Genomic DNA, 15756 nt, shown 5'->3' with positions numbered 1-15756 from the left:
GAATACAGTAAACAACATTAAAATAATTCTCAAATTTTGTTCATTTCTATATCCAGATCATTACCTTCTTTGGGGGCCAGGTGTACACCAATGAGGCGACGGGCAGTGAGGCCAGCCGTCTGTCCTTTGCTGGGGAGTACCTGAGTGGAGATGCTTCCCTGCTGATCAGTGACCTGCTGCTGACCGACTCTGGGGAATACTACTGTAAAGTCAAGACTGGGGGAAAATATCACTGGAGCCAGGTCAACCTCGTTGTGTTGGGTGAGCGTCCTCAGATACGCTGCAATACATACACACACTCAGGTTGCAAACAGATACAGGTGCATGTCTATGCACATGCCGTCGAGTCATGAAGAGACCCAAATCCATTTGTCCAAGGAAGAATGGACATATACACACAGTCTCTCACACACACACACACACACACACAGACATAATCACTGAATCATTAGCCTGGCACATTTCCTCTGTCATGCTGACTGATATAATGATTCAATTTGATTCAGACAGTGTGATTTGATTTTGGTCATGCTGTTTGGGATTGGTTTGTTGATGAGGTGAGACCAGAAACATATGATGGGTCTGGAATAGCATAGAACTGAGTCATTAAGTTAGGGACTGAGTTACATGGACTAGCACTGAGTTAAATTCTGATACATTTCTTTCCTTTATGAAATCTATTATAAAACAGACAACAGACCCAGTAAGTTTAATGTAGCCTGTATCAAATTTAGTATTTGAAAATTATATTTAAAAGTCAGCTGCCATAAATCTAACTCCAGATAAGCTACTTAATGTAGGAAATGTATTTGTACAAGTCATGTCTTAACTCTGGAACTCTGGAGAAAAGCCTGTTTTGGCCTCATTAGCCACATCAAAATCAACACTGTACATTTAATCCCTCTCTTTTTTTTTAATTCTTTTTATTTTCCTCTTTTGTGCAATATGCAGATGGTTATGAATGGCTTACCACCAGCTCCATGTGAATATGTCTCTGTCTGCGTATCTCAAATAGCTGAAGAACTGCAAAAGGGGAGCGGCTGTGCCACAAACTCCAGTGGCAGGAATGAGCTTGTTCTCAATGTCAGAAAAGTAGGCGATTTATTAAGACATCAGGGGAGATTAGTTCAACTTGTGGCTATTGGTTTTCTAATGGAACAGTCTGTTAATCTTCCCTCTCTTCCATAAAGACATTTCAGTGAGTTAGTGCCTCAATTTTTATAAACTGCCCTCAGCTTTGCAGTGACACTTTCGATTTCGAGTGAGACGAGCATTTGCATTTTTCTAAGATAATAGCTTGGCAGTCAAGCTGCTAGCTGGCTTGAGATGAGACAGTGGGCAAGTGTATATTTCTTTGTATGCGGCAGGGTTTATATTTGCCTTGTGGATGTGTTTACGCGCAAATTTGCACGTTCATGCCTGGATGTCTGCACCGTCAAGTGTGTGTGTGTGTGTGTTGCTATATAGTGAAGACCTAAAAAGTTATTTTTTCTACAGAGTAAGGACATTTTTGGAAAGTGAGGACATTTTGGCTGGTCCTCCCTTTCTGAAACAGCTTTGTGAAGGTTAAGGCTTGGTTTTAGTTAGAATTAGGGTTAAGGTAGTCATTTAGTTCTGATGGTTAAGGTTAGGATAAGGGCCTAGGGAATACATTATGACAATAATAGAAGTAAAGTGTGTATGTGTGTGTGGGATGGTGGGTTGCATGTGCAGATTTTTAACTTAGTGTGTTTAAATGTGTAGGCATTGTATTCGGTGTGTGTGGGCGTGTGTACTGGTAAATATGGATGTGCTTCTATTTTGTGTGTGTCTGAGATTGCCCACTTCAACTGTTCCAGCTGCAGTTAGGCCTAACTGACCCTGACAGAGCTGTGAGGTGCACAGACAAAGCATCGGTGCTGACCACTCAGCTCCTCTCATTATATTCCTTACTGAGCATGTGAGAAGAATACAATCTGCTTCTTAGAGCAGGAGATGGAGAAAGGGAGGGTTAGACAAACAAACAAAAAGATGCACATAAGCTATCTGGCTTTATGTACAGTACTAAATACTACTAGCTCACTATCTCTCAGCATTACAGCTTTACTTATACTGCAGTTTTGACAAGCAGCAACGTCCAAATGCACAGAAGCTGACAGCGTAACAAAATACACAATAGATGTTTAAGTTTAGCTCACCACTGATCTAAAAATATCTCACTGGGGAGGAAGAAAACAGTGTTCTGCTTTCTGCTTTTTATAGCTTTGCAGTGCTTTTGGCGTGTATCTAAACAAAGCAGCTGTAGAGGATTCAGCAGGCTCCAGCTATACTGTACTCTGCCTCCAGCAGCAAGTCCTCCAGCGTAAATGTTCATGCATATCATTTGTCCCTTAGAATATGACCCATAGGACCCTTCCAGCAGCACACTTACCAGCAGTGGTGGAGGAAGTACTCAGATTCTTTACTCAAGTAAAATTTGCAATACCACAGTGTAAAAATGCTCTATAACAGGTAAAAGCCCTGCATTCAAAATGTTCCTTAAGTAAAAGTACAAAAGTAGTAGTAGAGTAACTAATAACTAAAGTTAGCAAATGAGTAGAAATCACAATATTTTTCTGTGAAATATAGTGAAGTCGAAGTATGAAGTACTGAAGTACAGTACTTAAGTAAAGGCATTTAGTTACTTTCCGCCACTGCTTACCAGACCTTTGTCATCATGGTAACCATAATGGTAATCATACGCTACAAACAATTGTTCAGCTGGCAGCCTACCTGACTTTAGTTGTCATGGAAACTGTCATAAACGCACTGTTGCCGTTATGGAACCAGCACCGATTCATCAGGTTGTGGCACAGAAACAAGTTGGTTAGGTTTTAGGAAGCAGCCGTGGTTTGAGTTAAAGTATAGTAACATTTGCTGCCATGGTTTCAACAATAAACACATTATTAAGGTTGTGGAATGGTCACGGATAAAATACACAATGTTTCCACAGGAATTGAACACTGGTCTCCTATGGGAAATCCTACACCTTCTGAACATTCATCCACCCCAGCCTCCTCTCTGCTGTAGACTGCTCTCTATGCTTCATCACTTCCTCTTTAGTTTGTGTCATAATTACTATGGTCGCTAGAGGTCGTTGGTTGTAATAAGCTGCTGGCACAACGACATATGTACTCAATTTTTTAGAGGGGATCAGTCTCACCTCCAGCTACTGGACTATGAAAAACCTTTGACCTGTGGAGAACATATTACCAGAAGCATTCACAGCCTGCTTTGGGGTTACGCTGACCCATTCCCAGTGGGACTCGGGGTTTCTCTCTGAGAAATGACTGTGATCACCTATCCCTTATTTAAAATTGTGAAGAACACCAGTAATGGTTATAGATGGACATAAAATTTATAATGTATGTTCAACACTTACTGTCTCACTTTTATCACTTGGACTTATAGAACATTATGGAATAACTTATGCTTCACTAAATTTTCTATTTAACGTGTAAATCCATTGTAAACTATAATTCAGGTCATTGTAGACACTTAGAGAATAATATCATCACTATCCATCAACCATGAATGGAAAACTGATTTTATGAGCTTGTGGAGTATTTGTTTGAGTGTTTAAAATCTTATCACAGTTCATAACAATGTGTTTATGAATTCAATGTCAATAGAACAACTACATAAAAACCTGTTTTGATCAGGCTTCACATTGATAGACAACAGCTCAAATTAAACTACTCTATTTGCTAAATAAATAATTAAAATTTTGCACATTTGATACATATTTTTACTGTACTATATTACAATGCAGGTAAAATTTTGTATCGTATCTACCTCCCCTTGCTTGTTGCACATTTGTATGAAATAGTTTCTGACTCCCATGTGTTCTTACAGTTAAGCCTTCGAAGCCAAGGTGCTGGATGGATGGCAAACTCTTAGAGGGCAGTGATGTCAAGCTGAGCTGCAAGTCCAGCGATGGTTCAGACCCCATCAGCTACAAGTGGGAGCGAGTATTGGACAAAGGCAAAAGTCTGGGCAAACTGCCAAACTTGGCACTGATAGGTAAGAAAAATAATTGGCACTACAGTGACGTGCTGATTCACCATCCAGCCCTCTGCAGAGAAATGTTAAGATTCATTTTTATATTAGTGATTTTTATTGCCTGCATTTATCCAAGGAAGTGTTTTTGCTGAGAGTAGCGCCTTTCCTTCACCTCCTCCCATCTTCACATTCATATGTCTGCAAACTCGTGACACCTACATTTTTCCAGTACCACTACGTTCACCTACACCTACATTCACCACCTTCGGTACTACTGGTCCTACTGCTTCACTAGTTACAAGGGCACTTAGATGCGCCCGGATTGTTGTAACAAGAATCAGAATAATCTTTATTTACTAACTGGTTCTCAATGTGCTTTTGTAAGTCAACCAGGAAAAAAAAATATGTGCAATAATATAAAATAAGAAAGGCCATTGACTTTTTCCAAGATATCAAACAGAACACAGCACTGTGACTTCTAGTCATACTCTGTTGGGATGAGTTACATCAGTACAAGGATGCAGGGTAATACTGTGATCTGCTGAAGATGTCTGTGACATTGAAATGTCAGCCTGGCTCAAGTGAATTATACCTATATGAGCTGAGTGTTTTCTTGGCCTGGGTGTAAAGCAGAGAAAAATAAATGTAATACACAAAAATGGAGTGGCACCTCACTCCACAATCTCAAAAAAAAAAAACATTGGCTCTGTAGTAGCCCTGGGGCAAACATCATTCACATGTTGTGGATTCTGGCATTGCTCTTCCATCTTATCCAGACATACAGTATCTGTCTCTATAGAGTAATAGAGACGGTTTATATCAGAAAAGCTAATAGTAGGGCAGTTCTCCCTACTGTGTATCCTCTAAACCAGTACAAACATCCCTGGGGTGTAAGCTTCTTTTCTCTGCACTGTTCAACTGGCATCTGTGATGGCACATGCCCAGACAAAATTCTTCAAATTAATGACCTCTCCCAAACAACACCTGTTCAGTCTAATTAGTTTTCATTGGACGATAACGCATGGTGTCAGCAGCCATTATTTAGCTGGGTCTGGTGAAATGTAATATCACATCGTTGTCATTGGTGAGGATGACTAAATATCCGATGGGGCTCTCTCAGACACACTGATACTATTCTTCCTCAGTCTAATGGGCCTTGCTTTAAAAAAAACACTCTTATCAACATCTCTTGCTCTCTATCTCTCTGTTTCTCTTTCTCATGCTATGGCTGTCTCTCTCCTTTACTTTCTTAAGTCATGATATACTGTATCTTTTAGATTTCTCTCCTGTGCTGCATCAGGGATGCAAAACTTACTGAAGTGTATAAACAACATACAGTACTCACTTGTGACTTGTAGGTGTTTGTTTTTTTGTCCCCCAGATCTCAAGAACCCAGAGATTGTGACCCTGAGGAATCTCACCATGGACAGCACCGGTGTCTACAGGTGTACAGCAAGCAATGATGTAGGAGAGGAAAACTGCACCATTGAGGTCACAATGCAGCGTGAGTTTTTGGAAGAAAGGGGCCCTGGCAGCATTCACCTCCCACTAAACTGTCAGATTGATTGATGGTTATTGTTTCAAACTGCAGCTGGAAATGCGTTTTCCCCTCTCAGCCTTTCTATCTACCTCCCCACACCCTCCCTATCCTCATTCTCCCCAAGAGTTCCAACACTAGGGACTGCACTAAAGTTAAACCAGTGGCTATTGGTCACCACCTCTGTCCAACAGTTATGTTTCATTGTCACTCTGATACATTTCCTAAGAGGCCCTGGGCGGCCGAGGTCATGTGTCAAAAAAATGATACATCTAGTAGCTCAGCAGCAAAATTTCATAAGTCTGGTGTTACACTGAATTTGGGCACTGTGGCACGAAAGACCATGGGAATGTGTGAATTTAAGGTTAAGAATGAAAACTATGAACAATATGTGACACTAAGTAAATCTGCGTCTCATCACTTTCTCTTTTCTCTTCACAGATGTGAGGGATGTGGGCATGGTAGCAGGTGCAGTGGTCGGAATATCCCTTGGTGTCCTCATTGTCATATTAATCATCTGGCTCGTCTTCCGGAAGAAAGAGAAAAAGAAGTACGAGGAGGAGGAGACTCCTAATGAGATCAGGTTTGCTCTACCAATTTTTTTCACGTTTTTCCTTTAACATTTCCACATTTTAAAAGTGAAATACTAAAAGCTGTGTCCATAAACTGGTTTATGGGAGTTAAAGCCGACAAAGCAACAGCCCCTTGCCTACCTGTCTGAGCAGTCTTTTGTTTAGAACTCACTCTAAAGCCTGCAATTAGCTGACCATGTGAACCGTTAATGACACTTGTAAATGAAACAGCTTTTTATTTTTTTTTGAGTCCATGTAGATGCATATTTACTGGTGTAACAGTGAATAATGCATCGTGGTTAAGAAAAAGCTCTGAGTGAATAATGTATATGTAATAAAGTGTTTTCTGTTTTCTGTTTTCATACCATGTTAAAAGTCCAAGCTGTTCAGTTAATGTGCTGCAGCAGACCACACCAGCTTTGGTGACGCACATCTCTTGGGCATGGATTGAGAACCAACCTCCCTGCTGTTTAAAATTAGTATTTTTTTTCTTCCAAGAGTTATAGAACCTTCTCAACTGTGTCTGAGGAGGAAGCGCCAGCAGTGCACAGATGAGAGGTTTCTATTTCTGACTTTCTGTAGAGAATCATAATGGGATAATATTACCTGCTGACTTAGCTTTACAACCCACACACCCTAGTGACCCGGTGACAGTGATTTATAATAACTGCATAGACCCTCTGCAATTTTAACACCATCCAAGTAACAATCGCTCCACAAATTACCTTAGTTTTGGTGATTAATGCTACTTTCAGTTGAATTCTTGTTTTGTAATGCAGTTTTTAGTCATTTGTACTACAATTTTCATTAGCTTTCTGTCATGGAAAAACTGAAGAAAAGGTAGAATTATAAGAAAGTTTTTATTGTGTTATCAGCAAAAACAGTCCAAACAAAAACTGTTGAATCTTTGGAAATAGTCATTTCAGCAGATTTCATGATTTTAAGCAAATGTGTTTCAAGAAATTCAGGGGCTGGGGGGGGGGTATCTTATGAATTGCATGAGGTCCCCACAGTATACTATTGTTGTGCGAATAGAGCTTTAGAATAGTCTTAGGGAGTGGTACTGCGTTGTGTTGTTTTTCAGTTTATTGTGTTTGTGTGTGTGTGTGTTCTCCTCTTCTTTATTTTTTTAGAGTTACAGTTGATATAAAATAAATGGGCCAGCACCATTGTTTGCTGTATGTGTGTGTGTATTTCCAACCACAGGGAGGATGCAGAGGCTCCTAAGGCCAAGCTAGTGAAGCCCAACTCACTCTCCTCATCCCGCTCTGGCAGCTCACGCTCAGGTGCCTCCTCCACTCAGTCCATGGTGCACAACAGCGCCCAGCGTGGCCAACGTCCTCGCCCACCTGCTGTAGCAGCGCTCAAGGAAAATGGACAGCCCCCAGGCTTCCCCCAATCCCCTCCAGCCTACAATGCAGTGGTGCCCCCCAAGACCCCTGAGCCCCCTGCCACCCCCAAATTTAACTCCAGGAACACGTCAGGGGCCACACCCCCAACCCTCATGGTGCCCGCCCAGACCAAGGCCTTTCAGACTGTGTAGGACTGAAAGTAGCCCCTTCCTGCAGCTATTTGAGACTACCATCCCTGCCCAAGCCCCCTAGCTCCCACCCATAAACAAAGAAATGCAACTAGCTAAAAGGATGTAATTAAAAGAATTAATACTATGAGTCCTAAACTAAAATTACTTTTAATGAATGCATACTTAAAAAGGGAAAATAAGACATGCTTTCCCCCTACTGAATTACATAAAACAACAAAACAAAAGAAAAAAACAAGACCTGGGATGCAGCACTGTCTCTTAGCTAAAGGCAGAATTTATTTTCTGAGCTCCTTCTTTTGGCTTTGGAAGGTACAGGGAAGCATGTGCAATGAGGTGTAAGGAGCCCCCTAGTAGAACTTTTATTTATTTATCAAATCAAAGGGTTAGGTATGCAGTGGAGAAAAAGAAGGGGGTGGGAAGGAAAGCATTTAAAGCTGGAAATAGATCCAAATCCAGAGCCAGGTACAGTACCAACGGAGACATATAGCTGTTGGGTTTCAGTTGTCAACAAATACAAGATACAGTAGATTCAAGCAGAATGGAAAAAGGAGGAAGAAAGTGCAAAAGTGTAAGACAGCCACAGATTTTTTTTTTTCTCTGGGAGAGCAGGGGGTTGGAGTTTTCTGATTCATGTCATCCTGCACCTCTGAGTCACTGCTTCCAGCACATGCTCTGAATCCGCAAAACTCCCTCCCATGGGCTGGACCAATTGTGCCCATCCATGTGGATAGACACAACACACGGCGTGTGCATCATCTGCCTCGGTGCTCTTGGTCTTTTCATGGTCTCAAAACAAACCCACAAAAAACCACAGTGGTCCTGAGGCTGACTCATCTGGCTCATCAGCTTTACCAACAGCTCACCTGCTTTACCTATCATCAGGGGAAACTTCAGGTACAAGGATATAGCATTGACAGTGGAGCCAAATCATTGGAGCTGTAATCCCCTCCCACATCCTGTCTACATCTATGGACAACCTTTTCTAATCCTGCATATCTTCCCTAAATAGTTAAATAGTATGTATTAGGCCTGTAGCAAGTAAATATTTTAAATATAGGGTATACGTATCTAGTAGACCAGCTAGACTTGTTTTTCTTTTCTTTGTTTCTGTTCTCCTGTGTCTTCTCTCTGGGAACAGGTTGTAAAGGCTGACGGACAGCTGTGTCTATTCATCCATTTTAAGAAGTGCCACCAGTCCCTAGAATGGGTTATTATTGTTGCTTTTTTTACTCTTTTGTCTACCTACTACATTTCTGTCTGAAACCAAAATCTGTCACCATGAATGTGTGGTGTACAAAGCTGTTGGATCCCATTACTTTCAGCCTCCTATAAAGTACCAAATCAATATTCAAGCTAAGGCACAAAGAATTGACGTTGACATTCAATTTTACAATTGCTACAGTATGTCCGAATGAAGGGAGACTTCAGTTGTATAGGGGCTGTGTGTGGTATCATTGTCAGTACTCCCTCTGGATCCATAGCAATGAAGTCACACTCGATTGCCGTCTCACTGAATCACCACTTGGTTATTAGTTGAACTGTGCTACAGTATAAGCCGCCTCCTTTCATATCCTCAGACAGACCAAGTGCAGTTTGATTGCAAGTAGCCTATCTAGCGTGCCTTTGGAATCCCTCTACCCTTTGACTGTTTCTTTCTGTTCTTATATTCAGCATAACAGTGGTTAAGCCCCTGTTCACACCACCAACAACAAATAATAAGATACAACCTCACATATATGCCCTAGTAATAAAAAGATGCAGCCTAGGGAGCACCAAGAAGAGTAAATCATCCATGGTGAGTAATCCCATGCCATGTGACAATGTATTGTACATTCTGTAATCAGTCTTGTTTTATATTGTACATACGGATCAATATACGCACATGATGTCATTTAAATTAATGAGGGTATGTGAGGGGAGATTCCCCCCCTCGCAAAAGAGTCAAATGGGAAACCCAAAAAGTGAATTTAAACCAGGGGATTTTTTTGCACACGTGCTCTAAGTGAACTAGTGAAGCCCCAATTCAGACACCGCCTTTGACATTTTTATCTTTGAACTCTGTTTATACTATATGAAACAAATATTATATGTAATGGAAAGTGTAGCATCAAACCCATCTTGCTCAGTACAAAGGAAAATATTTTCACAGCTACTGTTCAGATTCTCATGAGATGTTTTACTGATCCCCTGAAAAGGATGTCTCTTGATTTTAGTGACCCTGTGAGCTTTCCACAATCAACAGCACCAGGTCAAAATTCCCCCTTGACCTTATCTTGAGCTTCATAAAATCTGCTGTGAATATTTATAATCAGCCCTGGAGGACTATTTTGGTAAACCTATGTGCCTATTTGGCACACTACCCAGCTTCCACTCTTGTACAAGGTTGGTCTTTATCTAATTGCAGATTGCAATGAAAATTTGAAAGCCTTTTCAAATATGAGCTGCGCTTTATTTTATTGACTCCATGGCCTTTACTCTCAGGATAAATTTAACACTTTAAGTGCCAACAACAAGTTCTAAGAATCGCAAATTGTCACTATGTTTAATATTGTAGTCTGTAATGAATGATTGCTATTCTCTCTAGGCCCATAGGCTTCAGTCTGAATTTTCACATTCAACTTAAACAAAATGAATTTAACCTGAAAAATTCTGAAAACCAACATCTGCCTGAAAAACACATGTGGTTGGACTTCACGTGCAGGATTTCACATGACAGAACAGTAAAGAAAATTTAGAAAAAAAATGTCTATTATGTTCAACTAGAGACAGCAGTTCATATTTGATCATGGAACGTACTGTGTGTCTATGCCTGTGCGTGCTTGCGTGCATGCATGCATGGTTTTGAATGTGGATGCGTGTGCATGTAAATTCAGTATAAACCCCTGGGCTGCACCCACACATTTTCATGTTAGCCATTCAGTGAGTGAGAAGGATCCAGTCAGGCAATGTAAACACTATCCCAACTGATATGACTGCAGACTGGCAGTGTGTATTTTCATTTTCACTGACTTGTATGTCATCTGAACTTGGCTTCGCAGGCAGCAGTCAAGTCTTTGCTTGTGGGGGTGGCATCTCGAGACAAAGTAAGTCCATTATTCATATCTGTCGTCAGCTCTGGAGGCCACTTGTACACTCTCTCCTTGCTCCTGCTGTCTCCTAACACAGAATGCACTTGGCCCTGGGTGTACTGGTGGTATCTGAAGGCACACACACAATACAAACTGGTAAAAGTTGTATATATTTCACATAAATAAACACACAACTTGGCACATTCAGGCCAAAGATAGCCCAAACATATATATTCCTTGTTATTTCTGCTCCTTCAGAATCAATTTGTTGGATCGAATGCTTGAATTACAACCGACTGATGGAGCCAGGATACTAAATGCGACACAGACAGGGACGCTGCAACACCCAGGGGACACCTGGAGACACATGCACACACAACTTCTATAACACACAGTTGCATGCAAACAAACATGCAGGCACTCAGGCAGACACTGCTATGAATCTTAATCTGGACAGCATATGACTTTTATGTGTGTGTCTTTTTCATTACTTTTCTCATGGGAATCTGAAAGAGACATACTGGGAATCAGGAGAGGTTTAACAGGACTGGTAATGAGCCAGGGCTGTCGGTTTCTGCCACTGAAACTCCTTCCACTACATAGGAAAGTAGCGGTGGAGGTGGAAGAAGGGATGCAAGTCTTCCAGCTGTTAAATTCCTCCAACCTTTTTGATTTGCTTTCCAGCAAGTGCAAGTCTCAGGTGGCAGATTCCCCCAGTTTATGAGCTCTCGCGTTGCATCTCTCATGTGAGCAGCTTTGTGGTCTGACAAACTTGTGCTCTTTCCAACAAATTAATTTTAAAGAGCTTTTGTCAGTTCAGTAGAGAGTGGAGGAGGAAAAGTCTTAACACACCTCAGCAGCACAGCCAATATAAATCTTCACAACAGTATCCATCAGCACTATATATTGTCTTATTATCAACACTCAAAGGTGCAGTAAACATGAAATCATAAATGGTTATCCTGCGTTATATGATAGGAGTATGAATCTCATGTAGCAACGATGTTTTATGTTCTATTAAAGCAGTTTTATTTATGATTAAAGCTGTTGCACAGGGGCAAAGTGGTGCTCAGACTTTGTGGTTCGGCCTTGTATGTCAGTCTGAGGGAATGTGATGTATTGTTACCTTTAAGGATACAGATGGGACTGAAGTCACCCTCAAGAAGGAAAGTACCTGCATGTCATTGGAGAATGGGTAGATGAACGGGAATGCTTTGCTTTGATGTAACATAACTGTATTCGGATAAAATTTTAAAAAATCTACAATTGTAAATATATTCACAGAAAAATTTTATGAGGCTTTATTTTTGTCTTCTTTATTTTGAAGTTTTCATCCATGTACTTTGCACTTTTCTGTGTGCTTTGCTCATCACCGGCCTGAGTAGGATCTGTGTGGTTGGCTGTTTCTCTTGACTACATTGTTTTGATGTCAAGGAGAGACACGCTCGGCACCGCGATACTGAAGGGAAATTTAAAAATTTAAGACACGCTTTCTTTACTCTCATCTGTTTTTTTTTCTGCTGTGGCTTCTTTTTTGTTTTCTAAAACAGTACAGAATTTTTTTGTTTGTTTGTTCCTTTGTTTGATGAAAACAATCCATGTAAATATCACAAGTAAAAAAATGTATATTTTTACGATTTCTGAGTTATTACTCTTTCATTTGCAAATAAAATATTCAATGACAACCTAACTGGTCTTGTGGCATCCTGATTTGGATTTTCAGTCAGAAAGCTCAGGTATTTGGAAAGCATTTGGTAAATCTTTCCTTCCTTCATACTGTACATTTGTGAATTTATTGTCACTCCCCAAGTTCCTCTGTTATAGTCGCTAGGAAACAGGAAGTGATGGGAGAGGCAAATAGTGGTTAGGAGCGGCTTATGGTGTCAGTTTGTTTTGAGTCTCACTAGACCTTCTAGCAGCTGAGAACAAACTGGGTAGACTAAAGGTCTGTGTCGAGAATCAGCAAATTGATCATCCCAGTGTAGATCATCTATAAACGTTTAATACATGCTTTGCGAAATGGTCAGCAGTGCAAGTTTTGCAATGTATTGAAATGGAATTAAAATTCATGAGGAACTATATCAGGATGTTAACCCATTCAAATAATGAAGATTTCGAACTATATCAGGATGTTAACCCATTCAGTGAGTGAAGATTTTTATGTTTGTTCCTATAATGTGGATACCTGAACTGAGCCTGACGGAACCCGTCGGTACCCGAGGGTTTGAACCAGGTTCAGACAGAAATTTAGAAATTATGTTTGGGTCCAGGTCGGGTTCAGAAACATAGGTCAAACTTCAGGCTAGATGGCTGGAGCACTCAAATGTCTGCTTCGTTTAATGAATGGTAAGGGGGAAAACACTGTACAAACTCAAATGTGGTTCAGACATCAGATACTATAAGCTTGTCAGGTCCGGTTTGGGTTCAGACGGAACTATGCAGCCCAATCCATTCTCTAATTCATGTGCAGGAACCCAAAAATGCAGAAGCTTAAAGAATGTTTTCAGCATGGTCACGTGGTGAGGAGCTTTTACTGGAGTGAATGGGGGAATGGGGTTTCATATTAAAACACAATATACAGTTTTGTAGTATATCCATGGCTTTAAACATTAAGGGACACTGGTGGAGCTATACCAATTCTAATATATTACAAATGTGGATGTTGCATCCTGCATAGTCACTGTAACTAAACCCTTCAAGGTCCAAAGTTTCTCATTAGCTGAGCATGAAGCATGGGGCACAGTCTCCCAGTCCTCAGCCTCTCACAGTGTGACACTTATGCCCACGGCAATAAGGACAGCAATATCCACTGAACTGTGAGATACGTACATTGACTGACATTCATCTCTCTCCACTGAAAATTTCTTATTATAGTGGCAATCTATTGAACTGCCAAGATAGTGTGTCTGTGTCAGCAGGGGTTGAAGAGACAGAGTGTGACTTTATTTTCAAGCTTCAAGAATGTACACAAGAAGTATGATGCAAAAAGTGGATTGAACAAGTTGAAATATTGCCCTGAATAAATGCTTTATGAACAAGCCACCGGGATGATACAATTGCCAAAGTGTTCACTGACATCTGTTGAGGAGCTGCCTTTGGACTGCTTGTCAAATTTACATCTTTTCAAAATACTACATCCATATCAAGCAGGATCCCATTTTCAAGGCCAAATCACATTCCACTCCGTGGTCCATGCCTCTGTGCCTGTTGTTTCACATGACTAGACATGTGTGATGACAATGTCATAAATCCATTTTACTGGCATGACCACATATAGTGCATACACACAACGTTTACTTATGGTTTGGATCAGAACTCTCAAGCTGGTGGTTTCCATTGTTATGGGTTTGTGCTGTTTACACTGTATACAGAAAATCTACATTTAACTAAATTTGGTGCCTATTTAGAGAACATCAAAAGCTGCAAATCATGTAATAAAATGATGTGTCACAATTATGAAATTACATGGAAAAGGGACACTAGTACTTTAATTAGTCCAAATACAAAAGTGATAAAATTTGTCATCACACAGAAATCTTTTGGTTCTGAGCAGGCTTTGTAGCCTAATTAATACCAAATCATATTTTGTTCTTGGTCACCCTCTGCAATCTGCAAAGTAAATACTTCATAATAGAAGTCACTTATATAATTGCACCCCCTGGTGTTGATTGGGGATAGCTCTCATGTTGTCTGTAGTGCTGATAGGCTCCTAATGAGATAAGAGAAATCATGCAGAAAGCCACATATCAGTTGACATGAATTAATCACAGATATTATGTGTAACCTATGCTATCTTTCGGAGCATGGTGATCTATATTCAGAATGTTTCTGTCACCCTAGGGTTCTATATCTATGAGGCCTGGATAACGTTTTCTTTTTTTTTTTAGACATTAACCTTATCACATACGTGGGTGCCATGGTGGCGCAGTGATTAGTGCTGTCTGTTGCCTCACAACAAGAAGGTTCTGAGTTTGATGAGTGGCTTTGCTTAAAGCAAGTGTAACACACAAGCAGGACTGAAGAAGTGGAGACTGTTAGTAGATTTTTATGATGAGGTTGACATGCAATTTAACAATAAACAAGCATATAGAGTTTAAGTTCAATAAAACCTTTAATGTATGCATTTCATTCATCTGAAAGTGAAGCATCTTGTTAGTAATCTGCTAAGAGAATGGTAGTAAAGGAACAGTATAGCAAACCATTGATGGCAGTAAACTGGCTTCACTATTGTCAGTCTTTATGACTAATACTGTGGACTTAGTGCTTTATGAGTCTTTGCACTGGTTGTCTTTGGGTAATGAACACTGCGTCCCACATTTAAGTATGTTTTACTCTCTGACAACTACTCTAATTATAGCATTGGCATATATTCAGATAGTGAGGTTAATAACATGCTATTTTTGACTTGTTCCCTGCTGAAATTCGTCACTTTAAAACATGAGTTGTCTTTGGATGTAAATGAAGTATAGTAAAATAATCCGTTTGTGATGGCAAAACTGCAAAATTCTATCTGACAGCACAGATTCTGATTACTCCAGCTAAATGTGAGCATCAGTTCATATTGTGATTATATGATCTTTATAGCTGAGAAAAACTGTTACTTAACTGTTTCCTGTAGAGCTTTGAATTAACCAGGAGTCACTGGTGTTGTCAACGCTGCTAAAATAAAAACATAACATCTTCTTTGTTGAACAAGAAAAGAAAAAAGCATGAATTTAGTAAACTAAACCAAATTCTGAAAGCTATTAGTCAGTATAATTGAAAAATTAAGCAATTAATGATAAAGTATCATTTAATGGAGCACGCAAGTAAAATTAACTGCAGGGTAATTAGATAAGAGGAAAACCAGTCAGCGGAGGATTTCACCTTCACATTCTAGCCAGGTTTTTCTGTTGACTTACAGACTTCATCTAAACATGTTGATTACAATACTTTGTACAATAAAGGCATTACTACAGTTTGCATCATTTCAGAATCTATTTTTAACATCACAGATCCATTCTAGACATAGCAGTG

General features: G+C 40.1%; 1 protein-coding gene across 1 annotated transcript in view; it reads left to right on the top strand.

Annotated features, from left to right (window-relative positions):
• Window positions 1-12415, top strand: part of clmpb (CXADR like membrane protein b) — a 69351-nt gene extending 56936 nt beyond the window's left edge. The window contains exons 3-7 of the mRNA XM_020600409.1: window positions 57-261; window positions 3874-4041; window positions 5402-5524; window positions 5999-6140; window positions 7336-12415. Of these exons, the coding sequence (XP_020456065.1) occupies window positions 57-261; window positions 3874-4041; window positions 5402-5524; window positions 5999-6140; window positions 7336-7672 (975 nt within the window). The 3' untranslated portion in view covers window positions 7673-12415. The remainder of the gene's footprint in view (window positions 1-56; window positions 262-3873; window positions 4042-5401; window positions 5525-5998; window positions 6141-7335) is intronic.
• The last annotated feature ends 3341 nt before the right edge of the window (window positions 12416-15756 follow it).

Source organism: Monopterus albus, unplaced genomic scaffold, assembly GCF_001952655.1.
Source record: "Monopterus albus unplaced genomic scaffold, M_albus_1.0 scaffold46.1, whole genome shotgun sequence".
Lineage (NCBI taxonomy): Eukaryota > Metazoa > Chordata > Actinopteri > Synbranchiformes > Synbranchidae > Monopterus > Monopterus albus.
This window is presented reverse-complemented; position numbering and strand designations above follow the sequence as displayed.